This window comes from Syngnathoides biaculeatus, chromosome 6 (assembly GCF_019802595.1).
Source record: "Syngnathoides biaculeatus isolate LvHL_M chromosome 6, ASM1980259v1, whole genome shotgun sequence".
NCBI lineage: Eukaryota > Metazoa > Chordata > Actinopteri > Syngnathiformes > Syngnathidae > Syngnathoides > Syngnathoides biaculeatus.
The window spans coordinates 23,069,250-23,084,423 of NC_084645.1; the positions used below are offsets into that span (position 1 = coordinate 23,069,250).

The 15,174-nt window shown below is 43.0% G+C and overlaps 2 protein-coding genes across 2 annotated transcripts in view; one reads left to right on the plus strand and one right to left on the minus strand.

Annotated features, from left to right (window-relative positions):
• Nucleotides 1-5,174, plus strand: part of LOC133501669 (RNA polymerase II elongation factor ELL2) — a 42,137-nt gene extending 36,963 nt beyond the window's left edge. The window contains exon 12 of the mRNA XM_061821496.1: nt 1,876-5,174. Coding sequence (XP_061677480.1) covers nt 1,876-1,986 — 111 coding nt within the window. The 3' untranslated portion in view covers nt 1,987-5,174. The remainder of the gene's footprint in view (nt 1-1,875) is intronic.
• Nucleotides 5,175-9,687: 4,513 nt separating this feature from the next.
• pex11a (peroxisomal biogenesis factor 11 alpha) lies at nt 9,688-14,911 on the minus strand. The gene is made up of 3 exons (XM_061821498.1): nt 14,598-14,911; nt 14,311-14,426; nt 9,688-11,110 (listed from the first exon to the last, which is right to left on the minus strand). Exons 1-3 carry the CDS (start codon nt 14,651-14,653, stop codon nt 10,542-10,544), a joined length of 741 nt encoding a protein of 246 aa, XP_061677482.1. The 5' UTR covers nt 14,654-14,911; the 3' UTR covers nt 9,688-10,541.
• Between the last annotated feature and the right edge of the window lie 263 nt (nt 14,912-15,174).

Here is a 15,174-nt window from a genome sequence, read left to right on the forward strand (position 1 = left end):
TGTTCTTCCCGTGCCTGCGTGGGTTTTGTCCAGGCGGGCACTCCGTTTTCCTCCCACACCCCAAAAACACGCAACATTAACTGGACACTCTAAAATTGCCCCAAGGTGTGATTGCGAGCGCGACTGTTTGTCTCGATGTGCCCCGCGATTGGCCGGCGACTAGTTCAGGGTGTACCCCGCCTCCTGCCCGTCGACAGCTGGGATAGGCTCCAGCACTCCCCGCGACCCTCGTGAGGATAAGCGGCAAAGAAAATGGATGGATGGATAAATGTAATCAAGGAGAAGTAAAAATGTACTGGGACAATGAGGTTGCACAAGTGCGCACACCCTCAGAACTGGGGACGTGGCTGTGTTCAGAATGAACCAATCGCGTTCATTTGTCTGCGCACACGTGCCGCCATTTTGAAAGGCCTCTGATGAACCTCCCCTCCCACACAAGATAGTTCGGCTGTTTTAGTAGGCTTTTCCTGAAGTGTCAAGGTTTTGAGCTAACAATGACTGCCATTTGGTACTGTTTTGATTTTGTTTTTCCCCCCTTCCTTTTGTAAGATAAGTCATGTGACTCCACCACATCGATCATCGTAGACGTAAAGGCACCAGATTGTTGTCAAATCTACTAAACAGCCAGTAGTTGCCAGAAACCTCTGCAGGCAGCCTCCCTCCCCAGTTTTCCTCTCATCTTTTCATCCATTTTGGAGGAGCATCCACTTCTTGCTAACGTCATTGTTGTCCAGTTCCTCATTGTATACTTCGCTCCTCGGAAATTCTTTTATAGCCTTCTCGCGACTGACAACTGAACATTACTTTGGGTTCACTTTAAATTCTGGCGGGCATGCGGCGACGGCCATTTCACGTGCATTCATTCTGAACACGGAAACATACCATTATAACTGCGTATGTGCGTTTGTGTAATCACATGATCGCAGTTGTTTATTTTTACTCAACTAGAGAAAAAAACTGGTAACTTAACGGGACGCATACACTTTTGATATCCACTGTGCAAGGGATCGCAGTTTATTTTTATTCAGCTAGAGAAAAAAAAACTGGTAACGTAACAGGATGCGTATACTTTTGATATCCACTGTGCAAGAGATTGCAGTTGTTTATTTTTGCTCAATTCGAGAAAAAACTGGTAACTTAATGGGATTTGCATATACTTTTTATATCCACTGTGCAGGGGATCCCAGTTGTTTATTTTTGCTCGACTAGAGAAAAAAACTGGTAACTTAATGGGATTGCGTATACTTTTGATATCCACTGTGCAAGGGATCGCAGTTGTTTATTTTTACTCAGCTAGAGAAAAAAAAACTGGTAACTTAACAGGATGCGTATACTTTTGATATCCACTGTGCAAGGGATTGCAGTTGTTTATTTTTGCTCAATTAGAGAAAAAACTGGTAACTTAATGGGATTTGCATATACTTTTTATATCCACTGTGCAAGGGATCGCATGTTTATTTTTACTCAGCTAGAGAAAAAAAAATGGTAACTTAACAGGATGCGTATACTTTTGATATCCACTGTGCAAGGGATTGCAGTTGTTTATTTTTGCTCAATTAGAGAAAAAACTGGTAACTTAATGGGATTTGCATATACTTTTTATATCCACTGTGCAAGGGATCGCATGTTTATTTTTACTCAGCTAGAGAAAAAAAAATGGTAACTTAACAGGATGCGTATACTTTTTATATCCACTGTGCAAGGGATCGCAGTTGTTTATTTTTACTCAGCTAGAGAAAAAAAACTGGTAACTTAACGGGATGCGTATACTTTTGATATCCACTGTGCAAGGCCGTGCGGTTTTCGGCTAAAAAGCGTACGATTGAGGCCCATCATACTGAACTCTGACTTGTGCCCACTCTCTGTGTCTTCTAGAAATTTCCCGGCTACAGGGAAGAGAAGAAGCGATGCGAGTACCTCCATCAGAAACTGTCCCATATCAAAGGTCTGATCTCGGACTACGACCGGGCGCGGGAACTCTCCTAGTACAAAATGGCAGCCGCTCTGGGGAAAAACAAGACTGAAATGAGAATGGAGCGAAAGACTCGCAGCCCCCACCCCCACCCCCACCCCCAGAGACCGACCGACCGGCCGGGTTCCGCAGTCGCTGAAACGCGACTCGCTTTACACCGTCGTGTGTTCATGGAATCAAGGAGCAAGGAGGTCTCAAAACGGTGGGACCTGGACCACTCACTTGAGATCAAAAGTCGCCTTTTAACGTGATGCTTTTTTTTTTTTTTTGTGCTGTAAAGGCTGCAAATCGTCCTGCTGTAAAACGAACTGGGCAGATGTGCAAGCGAAAAGCCAAACCTTATCGTCGTCGCTTTCCTGAATTCTATCATTCATTCCTGCCGAGATGTTTGATCTATTTTTTCTTTTTTTCCCTCACGCCGGAGAGCGCATTATGTTGATGGTACAATCAGTGTGAGGGGAAAACAAATGCTACTCGTGTGTACGTGTCGAGCAAAGGAATCTCTTCACTTGCCGTTTGCTGACATGACGGATTCAGTCACTTTATGAATTCACGACAAACTTACCCGGTTGAGTTGTTCTGACGCCAAAAATGCAAAACTCGCCAGCTGACGCTAGACCCTCCAAAGTTGCATCGAGGTAAATCAACATCTTGAGATACAAGTGGCCCAACCTTCGACAGTTCATAAAACAGTACTCAAGTCGTATACTGTATTCTTTATCCTCTGCGAGGAGCTGAGATGATTATACTGGACAGCAGGGGTGCCCAGACTATTTTTTTTTTATCTACTTTCTCATTCTCGCGATCTCGGGGCAGGGGGGCGCATCGCCACGACCGCTGTGGAGAAAGCAAACGAGACATCGTAAATGGGACATCTTGCTAGAACGCATTTTTTATGTGCGTGCGATCGACGTGTGTCTGCCACACCTGAATCAAGCGACGAGATGGACGATAGGCTGATATCTTCTTTTTTTTTTCCGACCAAAACTGCTCAGCGATCGACGCGCTGAGCACCCCTGCTGTACAGACATCCGTGTACACTATTATTAGTCCAGCTGTCTTATACTGCCCCTGGTGGCCATTAAGGGGAGCAGCGCAAGGGCCATTCAAATCAATGCAAAGTGTGTGGTGGGGGGGGGAACCCTCACATTTTATTCTATTTAAATATGTATGTCATTAACGTGGGTCGTTTTTATAAAGTACTAAATTATAGAGCACTATTTTTCCTATTTAAAAACAAAAAACTACCCATTTGTTCCCCAGAGACGCTGTAACGGATTAATTGCACTTCTCATCATTTCAATCAGGAAAAGGATTTGGATTACGAGCACGGCCACAAAACGAATGAAAGTTGTATCTCAAGGCGCCGCTGTATTTGCTAGTTTGTGATAGGGAACAGCTTGTTGATTTGTACTTGGGGAAAAAAAAAACAAAAACAAAATATGTCTGCAGTCTCCTATCAAGCTTAGTGTCAGCCATCATTGCCTTCATTTGTTTTTTTTTTTTTTTTTGTATATCACAAAGTCATCAGCTCTCACTCGTCTCCCGCTATCAACAGGTTTGTGTGCCGGCGCACACCTCCGCGGTGACACAAGCCGAGCCGTGTTTATCCGGGTAAAGATTCTTTGCCGTTTCTCTACCCACGGGAATCGAGTTGAAAGGCGGATTGTTACGCAAAAAAAAAAAAAAAAAAAAAATGGGGACTGTGGAGACAGGACGGTACTCGGCTCAAAGCGCCACGGATTTAATTGGGTGGAAGGAGCAGGCTGACCTCTAAGAGGTGCGATCACGCTCCGGCGGGTTTTATTTTTTTATGCTCAGGGGCACATTTTGAATACCGTAATTCCCGGCCTACAGAGCGCACCTGGTTAGAAGCCTCACCGAGTACATTTGTAAAGAATGCAATACACTGGTGCGGCGCTAAAGCCAACGCGAATGCCAACGCCACGCTAAAGCTAGCGCTAACGGGAATAGGGCCGGTTAAAATAAAACAAGTAAATATCACTGAGACCGGTCAGTAACACGGCAGCAACACGCTAGCGCAGTGCTAACGGGCCAGTTAAATCCCCAAGTGCCCAGATTGAAACACGAGATATTTACAAAGACGGTACACAGAGATCTTAACGCTGATGTATTTATTATTTCCCATGTTATAATGTGAAACAGGTCTACATTATAACATGAAATGAATCACGTTACAACATAGAGCATATCATGTTGTAACATGAACGTTTCACATTATAACATGAAATGAATTGCGTCATAACGTGAAACGGTTCATGAAATGATTAACATAACGTGTAATTAACCAAATTATAATGTGAAATGTTCATGTTATAACATGATATGCTCCACATTATAACGTGATTTGTTTCATTATAACATAGATCCGTTTCACGTTATAGCATTTGCCACACCAAAAATAAAGGTCACTATCATGTTATAACATGAAAGTTTTACATGAAATGAATTGCGTTTTAGCGTGAAACTTTTCATGAACTGATTCACATAACGTGTAACTAACCACATTATAATGTGAAACGTTCATGTTATAACATATGCTCTACATTATAACGTGATTCGTTTCACGTTATAACATTTGCCACACCAAAAAAAGGTCACTATAACGTTTTAACATGAAAGGGTCCAATTATAGCATGAAATGAATTGCGTTATAACGTGAAACATTTCATGAAATGATTCACATAACGTATAATTAACCACATTATAATGTGAAACGTTCATGTTATAACATGATATGCTCTACATTATAACGTGATTCGTTTCATGTTATAATGTAGATCCGTTTCACGTTATAACATTTGCCACACCCAAAAAAAGTCGCTATCACGGTATAACATGAAAGTTTCACATTATAACATGAAATGAATTGCGTTATCACGTGAAACCTCTCATGAAATGATTCACATAACGTGTAATTAACCACATTATAATGTGAAACGTTCGTTATAACATGATATGCTCTACATTATAACGTGATTCATTTCATGTTATAACGTGATCCGTTTCACGTTATAACATGAAATGAATTGCGTTATCACGTGAAACCTCTCATGAAATGATTCACATAACGTGTAATTAACCACATTATAATGTGAAACGTTCGTTATAACATGATATGCTCTACATTATAACGTGATTCATTTCATGTTATAACGTGATCCGTTTCACGTTATAACATTTGCCACATTAAAAAAAAAAAGGCGGTATCACGTTATAACATGACGCCGCGCTGATGCTAACGGTAGCACCACGCTAACAAGGCCGGACTGGCAAAAACGTCACTTCCTCGGTACATATATTCCACCGGTCTCACTCTTACCTTTTCCGGCCGTAAAAAAAAATGCACAAATTAGCCGCATCACCCTAAAAATCGCAAGGTTGAAAGCATGTGAAAAAAGTCGCGGCTTACAGGCCGGAAATTACGGTACCCTTTGCTGCATTCAGCCTGTCATGTCGGCATCAGATCGGAGTCCTTTCCAAACATTTTTTTTTTTTCCCAATACTGCATTTGCCTTAATGATATCTTAGGCTGGGGAAAGAGAAGCTCGAGTTTGCCTTAACGTGTACGTCACACTTTGCAAATTCTGTCATCTTTGCGCTGAAACAATCCACTTTCACGTATTCTCATTTACAAACTGCAGAGTCGGATGGAAGTTTTCATTTCTCCGTACGTTTCGTTTCTCGTTGTTTTGACTCATAATCTGACGCAGTATCCTAAAAATAAGGAGATTTTCCTTGCCATCCGATGCTGTCAAGACAAATCATTTCTGCAGAAATGTACATAACATGATGTACTTTGTCTTTTTTTACACTAACATTCATCTGCAAGTAATCAGACCCACAGTTGACAATAGCTATAAAGTCTACACACCCTTGTTCAAATGCTATCGCGACGTATGAAAATATCAGTCATGAGAAGGGTACAAAAGAATTTCCGAGGCATTACATATGGCGAGGGATGCTCCCAAGAGGCCGACTGGGAAAAATTGTCCGGGCTGTGTGGATACGGTTGCAAGACAAAAGCCTTATCTTCCAAAGTCAGTGGAAGATAACGCTGCATTCTGCAAAAAAAAAAAACACACACTTGAAATCTCCAAAACATTTGCGGTGAATGTGTCTTATAGACTGATAAAACATTCCAAGCAACATTTTTAATCGCCATATCGTCACCATTCCTACAGTGAAACATGGTGGAGGGCAATTTTTTTTCTTCTTGGAACTTGGGCCTTAGTCCACATGGTGGCAAATGTGAAAAATTCCAAATTTATTACAAAATATGAACTTTATTTATGGTTAATCTGAGGGACTTTCAATGGTAATATGCTTTTATTTTGCATCCCATTGATTAATTCTCAAATCAACCACATTACCTTAAGATAAAATACCTTGCGTTCTTGAAACTGTTTCTTTTTTATCAATATGTCATAATGCTGGATGACATATCTCTGAGTTGTTTTTTTTTTTTATATAGCACAAAAACGCAACAGTTGTACAGGGCTGTGTAGACTTTTTACATTCACTGTATATGCTGTAGTTTTTTTTTTCCTTTCATTTTTTTTTTTCTTTCAGATTTCGGGATATTTGAAGAATGTGGGACTTGTGTCTCGGCACATATGAAAATGAAAAAGAATATTTATTAGCGCTGATAATTAATTATTTTGAATGAGATGGGGAAACGCGTTACACGGATCCAATCAACCGACTGCTGTGCTAGCACTCAAAATTAATGTGGTCCGTTACTAATAAAGAACAGCGCACTGTCAGATTAGAAGACAATTTATTAATATTCCACACAATGTTTTTCCCCATTCAAAACGGAATGCTGCTTACACATTTCTTGATGCAAAAACAGTCAATCATCTTTCCTGTCAAGGAATATCGATTAAGTTTAGTTTGGCTCGTGTGTAATTAAAGTGCAAGATTACTCGGTAATCATAAGAGGATCCAAGATTGTACCACGTTGGTTTTTTTTTTTTTTAGGAGAACTAATGAAGGATTTCTTTTTTTGGGGGGGTGGGGGGGATATGGAAGTAAATATGTGCCACCAGGATTTGAATTTGAAATGTAAAGTGAACACATTTTTCAATAATAACAGTGTAACTTTTCAATGTTAACAATTCAACTGGTGACAATTCACTGTCTGAAATTCACCGTCTGTGCCACCAGGCAGGGTGACTTCAGGTCAGAACCGAACACCCAGCCAATCGCAGTTACGCTTTCTTAGTCACGTGACGTCGCGTGACTAAGAAAGCGTAACTGCGATTGGTTGGCTGTTTGGTTCTGACTTGAAGTAACCCCGCCTGGTGCCACAGACGGTGAATTTCAGACTGCAAATTGTAGCCGGGGCGGCACGGTGGAGCAGCTGGTAAACTGTCGGCCTCACAGTTCTGAGTTCCCGGGTTCAATCCCGGAGCCGCCTGTGTGGAAATGGCATGTTCTCCCCCGTGTCTGCGTGGCTTTTCTCCGGGCACTCCGGTTTCCTTCCAGATCCCAAAAATATGCACCATTAATTGGAGATTCTAAATTGCCCCTAGGTGTGATTGTGAGTGCGGCTGTTCGTCTCTATGTGCCCTGCGATTGGCTGGCAACCAGTTCAGGTTGTTCCCCTGCTTCCTGCCCGTTGACCGCCGGGATAGGCTTCGGCGATCTCCGCGACCCTCGTGAGGATAAGCAGCGACAGAAAATGGATGGATGGATGGAAAGTGATCCCATTTTCAATAGTTGCTACGATCCGCTGTCTAAAATTCACCGTCTGTGTCATCAGGCGGGGTTACTTGAGGTCAGAACCAAACAGCCAGCCAATCCAGTTACGCTTTCTTAGTACGTGACGTCACCTGACTAAGAAAGCGTAACTGCTATTGGCTGGGTGTCCGGTTCTGATATGCAGTACCCTTGCCCGGTGGCACGGACAGTTGAATTACAGACAGCGAACTGCGGCCGGTTGAATTGTTACACTGAAATGATTGAAAAATGTGATCACTTTCCATTTCAAATTCAAATCCTGTTTTCTGTGGCATTTCAAATACTGTACAAATCCTGGTGGTACATATTTACTTGCTGGGGGGGGGGGGGGGTGTTATTACTCCTAAGCAGCACAATACAAAAGGTGCCTTTTCATTGGCAAGGACATTCAAGAACTTGGGTCTGTAGTTTCACACTCTTGCCGCGATAAAAGTGCTATGTCGTCAAGTACTGAAGTCAATGTCAGATGCCTTGCCAAATGCAATAAGAGCACCCGGTTTTCGACAGGAAAGCCTCCCAGCATTTGAAAACAAACAAACAAAAAAAAAAAACGTGAATTTTCCAAACAATAATATGCTTTAGTTTTCTCCACGCGGGTTCCAGGTGTGCTTCGTTGGTACCGGAATGACAATGACAACGAAATGTGAAGTCCAATTATTTTGTCTTTTCGTACATCCCTGCAAATGATCCACAGAGGAGAACAAACGTCTTATTTATTTCTGTATGTTTTGTCGTTCTTTGACGGGGATTTCTCTTTGTTTTTCTTTCTACGGTAAAACCTGCAAGTGTGGTGAAAGGGAAACGATATATATTTTTGCAATTTTTTTTGGGGGGGGGATGGCGAGCGCGTCGTGCAAATGCCATTCTCGTGAGAAAAGGAGACGCTTTCAGGAAAACAAATTGTATTGTCATCTCATGAAAAAAATGAAAATAAAGCTATTTTCAATGAAGCGCGTGGACATTTGTGTGACATTTATGGAGATGTCAGTGCGTGAATTAAGACAAAATAACTTTCACGGGCGTTCCTGAAATTAAAAATGTCATTTTACGGAATTTTCTTTTCCATGTTTTAAATGTCATTCACACATTAAAAATTAATACACGGCGGCAGGGCGGGGGGTTGTCAGCTGGATGGCGGAATGAGCGCCTGGCGTGTCTGCGGGGTGAAGGATTGAGCGGAACATTAGCTTTTAGCGACATGAACTGTTCATTTTCACAATAAAGAGACGATTGCGTGACCGCCGCTCGCCTGTTTTGCCGTCTAAGCACAGTTTAGTGAATTGAGTGATTTAGGCGGGGTCAGCTAGCATTAGCGGATTCCTTTTCGCATGGGCGTTAATACCGCATTTTTTTTTTTTTTTTTTTAATAGTTGAATATTTTGAAAGTCACAGTGTTAGTGTTCTCATTTTTAGTCAAATATTTCCAGGTGTTTGTGAGCTCGCTGCAGTGACCGACCTGTTGATTTTAGCGAGCCGTCCGTGTTGTTCGTGCCAAAACGCCGGTGGCAATCAATCTACCGTAAATTCCGGACTATAAGCCGCCACTTTTGCCACACGCTTTCGACCCTGCGGTTTAAACAACGGTGGGGCTTAAATTATGCATTTTTTTTCCTAACGGCCGCCAGGGGGCGCTCCAGCAGATCAGGTAAGAGTGAGACAGGTGGAATATATGTGTCGAGGAAGATGTAACTTCGCGTTTTGTGCATGAATAAAATTAGCATGAACAGACCCTCATCATGGAAAATGCAAGAAGAAATGCATATGACGCAGATTTCAAGCTAAAAGCAAATCGAGCTGGCCGCACGTAAACTTGGCATAAATGAATCGACGGTGAGACGCTGGAAACGGCAGTGGAAGAGCTGGAGCGATGCAAAAAGACAAAAGCTTTCAGAGGTAATAACAGCAGGTGCTGCTGTGTTACTGCCGCGTCTCAGTGAATTTTACCGGTATGTTTTTTTTTTTTTTTTTTTTTACCCAGCACTGTTAGTGCTGTGTTAGTACCGTAGTGCTGCCGTGTTACAAGTACTGTTTGGTAAAAGCTAAGGTATATTATTAACACTTTTGAAAACTTTCAGTGTACCGTCTTCCTTTGTAAATATCTCATGTTTCAATGCGGGCACATGCGGCTTATAGACAGGTGCAGTTTATGTATGTACAAAATGGTTTTACTGGGTGAGGCTTATAGTCCAGAAATGATGGTACTTGAATATGTAATCATCAGAGTGCAGTGCTAAAATCAACACGGACCACTCAGTTATACCAGTCACTCACATTTGAAAAACGTACGGGTGTGGTCCGTCATGCCCGCAGATATAAAGTTACGGGTGTGGTCCACCAGTCATGCCTGCAGATATAAAGTTGCTTCTGTGTGTGTGTTCTGTTTATCATTGTGAGTGTACCCCTTTAAGAGCGGAGGGGGAGCGGTGTCAGGTAAACTAGGAAATAGAAGTAGGCTGAGCCGCGTGAATTTTCGCGCTCGATGGCGCACGAGCGCCTATGCGCCCGTTAAATCACAGTGACTGGTTATGCAATTGCGCTTATAGTACATGTAAAAGTATATTTTCCGACAACCTCATCTTTCTCGGTGCCTATTCAATAAATTCAATCAAAATCAATGTTAACTGTGAAAGGTCTCAAATGGACCTGAATCGAGAAGTGACCGCTGGCGATCGCTCTGAAGGCTTCAGTTCTGATGACGGGTCGGCTCTCCAGGAAAATCATATAATAATCACCGTTAAACTTCACCTCAGCCACACAGAGTAATTGTACCCATTTTAACTCTCCGCTCTACCGGAGAAGCACGTTACGGTTTGATTCTCAACTCGGGGCGTATGACGGTTACAATCCCGATGAGCGAGGACACGAGGCCGCAAAATGAAACAATGCCCGCATTTGACCGGTAGATCCCCAACTTGTCCAAGGGGATGGACAGATCGCAAAGGTTTTTGATGGTATCCAAGACGACGGGCGGGTGCGATTTGACGCTCTGGAGCAGCAGAAAGAGAAACGCGTCCAAATGTGGGATGACGACTTCAGCGACCTCGGGACTCTCGTTGAGATGCGAAATCATTTTCTTCCTGAAGTGCTTATCCCTCGCCCTCTGCACTATTAACTGGGAGATGACGTAAACGTCTCGCGTCAGGCTCAAGACCAGAGAGAGGAGGTAGAATCGCGAGGCGTTAACGCTCCAGCGTTTCTTGTCGATGCGGCGGAGGAGACCGACGCTCCCGGCCCAGAGCGCGTTGTCGCAGATAAAGTAGAGCGCACGGTTGACGTTGGCTGCGGTCAGGCAGAGGCAAAGCACTCGGTCAGCGAGTCGCGCGGTTCGCTTGGCGGCCTCAATGGCATTGATTGCATTCCCCAGCCTGAACACTGACAGAGAAAGCAGAACAAGAGTAACGACAATGTCAGATCTGCAATAGTTACCCCAGGCTGCAGCGAGCGCTGGGGAAAAAGAAAAGAAAAACAACAAAGGGTGACAACATTTTGGCCTCAGAGCTCTGCTGGTAGCCCCAAACAACAAAAAAAGTTCCGCCAGGAATCAATGTTTGTGCCGCAGCTACCAATGCATCACACAGACAGACTCAATGTTGGGCCAGTGATAAACTTTGCCAAAATCGTCAAAGGGAGCGACTGTCGGTGATTTTAACGACCGTTTGATGCGCAATGCACACAGAGCACGGTGCGCGTGAGTCACTTTCTTTTATCCGCTCTTTCCTCCTGGCGTTGCGCTACGACGCCAACTAATACGCACAAGAAGTGGCGCGGGAGCCTGCGGTAACATTAGTCAGCGTTACAAAATTATCACAGTGAAGCTTCGAGGCAGAGATTTTGCTTCGACTTTATCATAGAGTTTATTTTTTAGCGTGTTGGGGATTCAATTACTTGTGCGGCGCGAGATGGTTCTCTCCTCTGTTTGAGATCATCCCCCACCAACACCTCAGAGCCAACTTTTTAAAAATTTCAAGACATCTTGCCCACTGTCACCAAAATCGCCAGACACGGCGTTAGCGATTGCGGCCCCTCAGGGCTCCGGCGAGATAATCAAGCGCTCTGCCAACTGAGCTTGGCCGATTTCATCGCGACCTCGTACAGCACACCAGTCCAGTCTGCTACTGAATTTCAAATTGAACCAGAACCTTGAAGTCCCCCCCCCCCCCAAAAAAAAAAAAAAAAAAAGTTTGTAAAACTGAGCTCAGGTGGAAAGTTAAAAAGGTCTCCCTCACGCTCTCGCCGAGCTCAAAGAGTCAGTCGGGCCTCAAAGTTAGCCGGTGTTCATCGCGATGTATTTATTCTGGCAAAGGCGAGCGACGCCTCGCAAAGTTACAAGCATACGTAGCGTCTCGCTATGTTTTTGAGCTTTCCTCTCCTTTGCTCGATTAAAGGAACGAGACTGTCAAGAAGTGGCAAAAGCGCTTCTTCGCGTGGGTTTCTAATTTGATACTCGGAAAAGTGTGAAGCGCGGTGCATCGAGGTCAAGGGAATTCAGCCATCCATCCGTGTTCGATGGCGACTCTCCTCATTCGGGTCACGGGTTAGCTTAGCTGACCTGTTTGATGCCTGTTGCAAGTATAGCGGAAGTTTGTCTTTTTCAGGACGTTACCAATTGTTGCATTGGCCATACGCAATATTTGCGCAATAGCTCTGATCAATGGAACTTTCCGACTGGCGAGCTTAAGGCCCCCCCCCCCACCCCCCCCACCCCCCCCTAGCTACATTTGCCATGTCCCAGAACAGGTTTGAAGTCGATTCTCTATCGCGTATTCCAGATAATATTTCGGTAGGTTTTTTTGCCAAATGCGTCAGACTTGTCCAAGAGAGTTTCTACAGAGAGGTCTCAACTATTTCACTACTGTGCTCACTGCGTGGAAATAAGATTAGCATAAGGATATGTACACAGAATGAAGATTTTGGACGGAGCAGGACGCAATGTCAGAGGTCCAGCGAAATGTTAGCGATCGATGCAAAAAAAGTCGCCTCACAAACTTCATCTTGAAATAGTGGAATCGTACTGCGCATGTTAAGCAGGGTGAGTACTTTTTACTTAGAAAGATCATGAGTAATATCATTGTCGTCTTTACGAGTGAGTTAGGCTCGATTTTCCACATTTAAATAATGGTGATTAACTCAGTCAGTACCGTCGTCACCAGATGAAAGAGTTTGACTTGGCTCGTAATCGAAGCCAGTACTCTGTCTTAAAAGTCTGACATGATACAAAAAGGCAAATCGACATTTCTCTTGCATGACATGGCACATTTACGTATCACTAACCCGACCGACTCTTCGGCATAAAATATGACGCACTTCATTCAGCAGGTCAGGGATATGCTAACAAAGTGAACGTTGCTCTCCCGCACTTATACTGAAATCAAACTCAGAGAAGATACTTCTCCCTCACTTACCTTCGAACATACATCCTAGTGTTTTTTGATATTGTTCACGTTTAGTTGTAGGTGCGCTCTTCCGTGAGCCTTAATCCATCGTAGACTTTTCGTCAACTGTGTTTTAAGGCTTTGGAAAATGAATCAAGCGCGCCCATTGTAAGCTAGCAGGATATCTTTCATCACAATTCCACGCTCTGAGGACTATTTTCTTCGTAACATTAACTTTTCCAAGCGCACGCTACCGACAACCAGCATCGCTTGTGGGACAACATGGCGGCAGGGCGCTAAGACAATGCGGCTGTCTGATTGGCTATTATTGTACAAGTGATTGACCGGTCGGAAAGGTCCATTGTCTTCCACGGACAGCACTCTGGTCTTCATTTTTGCCAATGAGCAAATGCAGTTTTCATATTGAGACGCTAAGCCAAACACGACCAATATTGAATGTTTAAGCAAACCATCGAAAAGAGAACACCTGAGCAACTACAACATCACAAACACACACATGCTCCAATACTTTTGCTCACTTAAAGAATGGGTAGCTTCAACAAAAGATGCTCTGTCCTGGGTTCTTTAACCCTTTCTGGACCAAATACAATTTTGCAGAGAGAAAAATCCGATACGTTCAGAAAATGATACTCTGAACTTAAAATTTTCGATGATATGAACATTTTTGTTGCAAATTTGCAACCCCTGCCCGGAAAGGGTTAACATGTAGACGTAAATACTGTGAAATAAAAAGCGTGAATTTGTTAACTTTCATCTCATGTTCATTTTTTGATCTGAAACTCAAATGTTTTAATTATACAACAACAAAAAGAAAGCAATTCAGCTGGGGGTTTCAATCCTTTTGGACACAACCGTTTACCATAGCTTCCTATTTCATAATGCTATCAAAGTCCAAATCTGAGGGCTTATTAATTTTTATTTTTTCTACTTCTGCCAACTTCTGTTTAATATTTGGGCTGATTGGACTTCACACATTGGGACAAAAAAATATATATTGAAATGTGTGTTTTTGCATTGTAGGTAAACTTCTGGCTGAGGTTAAACTATGTAACAATAAAATATTGATGGAAAAAGGCAAGAGTTCGGTGTGCCAAAGGAAAATGTCGAATACGAGGAGCACCTATTCGCCAGAACTGTCAATTGCGAACTTTGGAGCAAACATTATCGATCAATACTCACACTTTCGTCCGGCGCTCATGTTCGCCTCCAGACGCTGAAGTTTGCCCACGAGCTCCTTTCGCTGAGAGTTGCTTCCAAGAACGTGCACGGAAAGGGCACACGCATATTGGGTTGCTCTAAAAGAAATAATAAGTGTGTGTTGGGGGGGGGGGGAGATTTACAATTGTTATGAAATAATATAAGTGTGCGGTCGAGTTACATTTACGCCACCTTTTTACTGTAATGAAACTTTGACGCAAAAATGAACAGTGAGGACAAAAATCAGATGAATATCGACTTAAAGGTACCTGAAAACACGGTCTCTTCCCTGACTCTGGTTGATTACGTTTTGCAGCCGCTCCATGACTTGTACAACAACTTGTTGCACGCACGTTTTATGCTAATCTTATTTCCACGCAGTGAGCAAAAAACGCACAGTAATAGTGTTCGGTAAAAAAAACAAAAACAAAAAAAAAACACGCTGTCAGGTATCACTTCTCAGTTTTAAGTCAGCAGTTATAATTAAATGTCAGTTTTAAGTTTTAAAAAACGTATAATATTCTTATTTCATTCTGATCCGGCGAGCTTTCAAAGCAGGTACGTTCGGGTCAAACTCGTTTGTTTACACCCGGAAGGGTTTAGTGACGTAACGGAAGCCCAGACTATGTAAGCCATTGACCAGTCTTGTTGATGTTGCCAAGGTAACAGTATATGTAGCAAGCTAGCTTTCGGCAGCCACTGATCTAAAATAAAAATAATAATAATTTAAAAAAAAGACTGGATAGCGCATACATATCGAGCGGTATGTCGATTGGGTGAAGCCGGTTGGCCGCCATGTTGGTACTCCCAAAACTTGTGGGTCACCAACGCGGTGCTCGCGGGGCG

What these genes read in the sequence shown, in the direction of transcription:
- pex11a (XM_061821498.1), bottom strand. Translation starts at nt 14,653, where the DNA reads ATGGAGCGGCTGCAAAACGTAATCAACCAGAGTCAGGGAAGAGACCGT. An exon ending in GGAAGAGACCGTGTTTTCAG is followed by an intron (nt 14,427 to 14,597) that starts GTACCTTTAAGT and finishes TATTTCTTTTAG; the next exon opens with AGCAACCCAATATGCGTGTG. An exon ending in CATGAGCGCCGGACGAAAGT is followed by an intron (nt 11,111 to 14,310) that starts GTGAGTATTGAT and finishes TTTCTCTGTCAG; the next exon opens with TGTTCAGGCTGGGGAATGCA.